Source organism: Monopterus albus, unplaced genomic scaffold (assembly GCF_001952655.1).
Source record: "Monopterus albus unplaced genomic scaffold, M_albus_1.0 scaffold3.1, whole genome shotgun sequence".
In the NCBI taxonomy this organism is placed as follows: domain Eukaryota; kingdom Metazoa; phylum Chordata; class Actinopteri; order Synbranchiformes; family Synbranchidae; genus Monopterus; species Monopterus albus.
The window spans coordinates 1,243,836-1,248,868 of record NW_018127883.1 but is presented as its reverse complement, the minus strand read 5'-3'; the positions used below and the strand labels follow the sequence as shown (position 1 = coordinate 1,248,868).

Below are 5,033 nucleotides of genomic sequence, written 5' to 3'. Positions count from 1 at the left end.
AAGTGTGGGAATGAGCTTTAAACCAAGAGAACTGTCAAAAATGGTGAAGCCATTGTTGTTTTGTGTGCGTCCCGTCATTTAAGTGCATGCACGAAAATTTGCAACTTTGTTAAAACAGTTAAGTGTCTTTCAACTACAAGGTAACAGACACTTGCAAAGCATGTGTCCTGACGATAAAGGAAATCCAGTCCATACACTGAAAAAAATCATTTTCTAATGACCAAACTGTGGATCAACATCTGTAACACTACATAAAAATGTGCCAGTAGTGACTGAGGAAATATCTAACACTTACCGTATGGAGGCATTTACTCACCCTCCTCTGTGTTGTAAATCGTGCTGTCAGCATTTTCTGCTGCCGTGGAAAGGCACCAGAAGCGGAGAGCGACGATCAGAAAGGCAAAGTTCCTCCGTCGTCTCCAGGCTCTCATGATGTCCGGGCTCGGTGGGTGAAACGGGGTGAAAGCGCCAGGCTGCGTTATTGATGCAGCGCGACCAGACCAGGTGCCAGGATGGCGATACAGGTCAAAGCAGTCCACAGCAGTGCGGGAGGACAAAAAGGCTCCACCACTAAGATGCGACAAGCTGTCAGAAACTTTTCTTCACTACACCAGACGCGTGGTGGACGCCTCGGGGAGAGACGCACAGATACATGTGTTAACTAACTGTTTTTGTGTAGAGGTGTTTCTCCTGTGGCCGGAGGATGGCAAAGGAGGGACAGAAAAGCCAAAATGGGAGGATGCTGGAGAGTAATGAAGCGGACTTGCCATCCCCTCTCGAACCGGAGCTGCCACACTTTGCCATGTGCGCTTCAGACGGCGTCAGGTCCTAACGCCAGACAAATACAAACCCAAACCCGGTCTTGGATTTATGTGTGTTGGGAAGACCAGATATCTACAGTATTCTTCAAATATAAATGCATACCAAGCAGCATCTCTAGTGTGCTGGAACCCAGGAATTTCCCCATTGTGGGATCAATAAAGTCCTACCTACCTACCATTAAGTAGTCTGCATATTATTATCCGAATACTCAAAAAGGCGGATGTTAAAAAGAAGCAAGCCACCCTTGTTACACCTGGGGCAGTGTAGGCCTGATTAGCTTTATCATGGGTGGAGCCAAGGGGGTGGCCACCCCTGGTGCCACCCCTGCCAAAGTCAAGGTGTCATGCTTGTCAATTTAAATGAATGAAAAATAAAAAACAATAATAAATTATTTATAAAATTGATGCAGTTATATGCCTATACATTTAGAACTATTAAAAAAACTATACATTGCAAAATTGCCATTGTATGCATATACAGTACTGCCACTCTGGTCTTTAGCAGGGGGGGATATGGGGAAGGCATTCTGCAGGTAATGTTAGTACACAGAGTCTGCACAAAACAAACATTTGTTTATATTTGATGGAAAGTAAAGAATTTGCTGAAGAAATTTTAGGAGTGTTTTGAGTGTAGTGCTAACATTTAGAAATACAAAATCTCAGAAAGAGAACAAAATATTAAAACATTGCCAGAAACAAGACTTTTCGGTTTAGTTTATCAGCTTATTTGGTTATTTGGTGGGGTGACAGTGGTGCGGTGGGTAGAGCAGTCATCTCCCAACTGGAAGGTAAAGGGTTCGAATCTCGGTGCCTGCAGTCCACATGTCGAAGTATCCTTGGGCAAGATGCTGAACCCCCCCAAGCTGCCTGTGATGGTGGTGCGTATGCACGCAGCAGCCCGGGGCCCTCAGCTCCAAACAAAATTTTGTTGTATGTGTCACATTGAAAATAAAGCTTCTTCTTATTTATGTACATTTTTCCTGTTTCTTCTTCTTCTCCTGAGACAGATTTGCATATAGCATTAAAAACATGATAGATGTAAGTGGAAGATTGTTTGTATCTACTGTGAGTTATTGTTACAGAGACATATACTTTACTGTATATGGCTAAATGTAAATGAATTTCATAAACATGGGGCCAGTCATATCAACCATTCTTTCCCTGCGGTGGATAAAGGTGTGCCGGTGTACTGTACCCCTGGATGTGGCTTCATGCTAAAACATGTATTTATTTATTTATTGAAGATATTACAAATTGCCAAACATAAAACTAAATAAGAAATTTGATCAGTCACTTCTTGTTACAGTCCTCCTTCTCTAGTGTGCTAAAATGTTGTGGTGTTTTTTGATCTAGTGGGTCCACAGTGGATTGAGATGATCAGCTTCTCTCCTAACTCTGATGATTGCAGTTTCAGAAACACAACCAAGTGAGACACACACACACACACACACACAGCTTTGAAAAGGGCAGGGCCCTAGGTGATTACTTAGTTTTGACTGTGGCATGGCTGAGGATTTAAATTGCTGGGAAATATAGTGTAAAACACTGATGAGTTATGTATAATGAATTCTAAATTGACATTTCAAAAATTGTTAGGCTTTTCACTAAGTTCTCACTAAAGGTTTTTGAGGGAGACATTTTTGAACCAATATTTGAACAAATTTTCACTAAGGCTGTGTTTTGACTAGTATGCATTTGTAAGGTTGACAATAAAAGCACTTCATTATTCAGCTTCAATATGGGCATTATATATTTTATAAACTATTCAGCAATCGAAATAGTCACCCCTTATTTTGAAATACCCCTGGAATGAAATCTTTTTCGCTATCTCTTTGTCCAGACACAAACACACATACATACCTACACATATGAAATGTCATTACCTTGGCCCCATCTGTGTTTTGTGTAGGCTACCAGGTCTGGTTCAGTCTAATCTTTTTTAGTGTGTGTATGCTACAGGCAACAAAAGTCACAGATGTCTCTGTGCAGGCGTCAGTTCACTCCACATCTCCACTGAGGCTAAAGCTGCAAAGAAAATGGAAAAAACACACATAGCTTTTCCTAAGCTGACTCTGATTTAGTTACAGTATGTCCATAAAATCCCAGTGTCACAGTATAACCGTGTTTTCATTTCCTTTCTGAATAGGTTTATTAAAATGTACACCCTCAAAACCACCTTTACTTTCTGCTGTTCACTCATAACTGCTGACTTAGGATGGCTGACTGACTTTTCTAGCTTGTAGCTCACCCTAGGTCTACAGTAAATATTATACTGTAGATTTTACTTGGGAACATTGTTTGTGTTGATGTTACAATCACAGTTTTTGAACACAGAGCCACTGCTAGAAAAATTATGATCAGGTAATATGAGCGCAAGTGAAATAGCTAATGACTAGGCACTTACAATGGCTCAGCTTGGATGTACAGAATTAGCCCACTAAGTTCAGCCTTCTTTCTAGCCTAACCCTAGGGACATTTGAGTCAGTTAGGGCTACTTAGTGAGCCAGACAAGAGCACATAGTACATCTTTTGCAAAGATAGCAATGTGACATACTGTAGAGACACACAATTCCTCAGAGAGAGAGGCTGAATGACAGGAGCCCTTCTCCTCATATACAACTGTCTGTCAGTCTGCTCTCATTGTCTGGAATCAGCCTACATGGCAGGAGAGCAGGTCTCCCATGTGGAATACTCTGGTTTGTTGGCAACATAGTGAAGCCGGTATAATCTAAACTTGGTTTCTATGTGTTGCCTGCTTTGTGACAATCTGGATGGCGTAACCTTGGAGTACATTGTGACTGGCCCACCACGTTCATACTAGAAGAGCAGTATAGTAGTAGTATAGTAGTAGTATAGTACAGTAGCAGAATAAAATTCAACATTTAACTTCATTTTCTTTGGGGTTTAAAACACTGTCTGTATAGACCCTATAGCAATCCACTCACCAAAAAACTACCTCAACAGCTTGTATTTATACAGTGTGTTTGCCTGAGACTTGCAGCACATGTCCTTCCTTTGCTCTTTCCTCATCCCAGCAGGTTCTGTTTAAATGCCACAGAGGTATCAGTTACTGTACCTTTATAGGCTATATGTGGACTATGGTCCAGTTCTGTGCTCAGGAGTCTTCTCTCTTATTACAATGTCATCTCTGGTTTGGAGCTGTGACAAAAGCCCTTTTCACAGGTGCTGTGTGTCTCTTGAGTTTGATTAGCTTGGAATTCCACTGTTCCGGATGGGAGGTTCCAGAAACCTTGAGGCCGACATGAAGCCAAACCCTACTCCTCCCCTCTTCCTCTTCATAAACACCTACAGTACTGTACCAGTGACGGAGTCAAGGTACTTTGCTCAAAGCTCTGAGACTCAATTTCCTGAAAAATGAAACTGCTTCAACACAGAATGTCCTTGGAAAACCTTTATTTCATTTTGAGATATTTGAGACGCATTAGAGGAAAATTATGCTATTCATAAGGAATCATATGGTATCATTGGGAAAGGATTGAGCAAAATTATATGACTGATCGGTATTGCTTTTACTCACTGGCTACTAATTTGAACAGAGAAGACAGATTACAGCTTCATTGCTTTAATATTGTAACTGTCAAATCTTTCTCTCTGAGTGTGTCTTTAGTAGTGTAAATGAGAAGCTCGGGCTTTGTCAGTGTCTGTGCACAAAAACATTTAACTTCATAATACAGGCCCTGGATGAAAAATACAATTTTAATGAGAATACTTTTACACTATGCAATAACTTTGATTAACAAAATTGTTCATTTTGTCATAATGCCTTACTAATCAGTAATAAACAAACATGTGGGTTGCTGGGTTATGAAAAATTTCTCTAGTTGGTGTTTAACCTCTAGAGTCCTGAGCTTTGGAAACCCACGCTGTGCGGTCCTCATATGAGGACGCAGGGACTCTAGAGGTTAATGCAGTAGTGAATGTTGGTAATCTACTTATAGATACTTATGAGGGTCACACTTTTAATAAGCCATCAAGTCTGCAGTTACTTAAATGGATATGAGTTCAGTTTTTTTCCAGAAGGTAAGCAATCAGTTAGAGGGCCGTTCTGAACAATTACAGAGCTAAACAGTAAATGATAGAGTCTATTAAGAATAAATAAAGCCATTAATCTGAACATATAAACCATTAGAAAGTGGACACAAAATAAACTGAAAATAATTTGTAATCACTTTACCATGCTTTAGTTTTCGT

The 5,033-nt window shown here is 40.5% G+C and overlaps 1 protein-coding gene across 3 annotated transcripts in view; it reads right to left on the bottom strand.

The window, feature by feature from the left end:
• The window catches only part of adam12b (ADAM metallopeptidase domain 12b), a 72,194-nt gene extending 71,171 nt beyond the window's left edge, over nucleotides 1–1,023 (bottom strand). Inside the window, exon 1 of one of the 3 annotated variants that reach the window (XM_020604397.1) lies at nucleotides 317–1,023. In XM_020604397.1, coding sequence (XP_020460053.1) covers nucleotides 317–431 — 115 coding nt within the window. In that variant the 5' untranslated portion in view covers nucleotides 432–1,023. Of the gene's footprint in view, nucleotides 1–295 lie in introns of all 3 variants that reach the window. The other 2 variants (XM_020604391.1, XM_020604405.1) reach the window with 2 other exon arrangements.
• Between the last annotated feature and the right edge of the window lie 4,010 nt (nucleotides 1,024–5,033).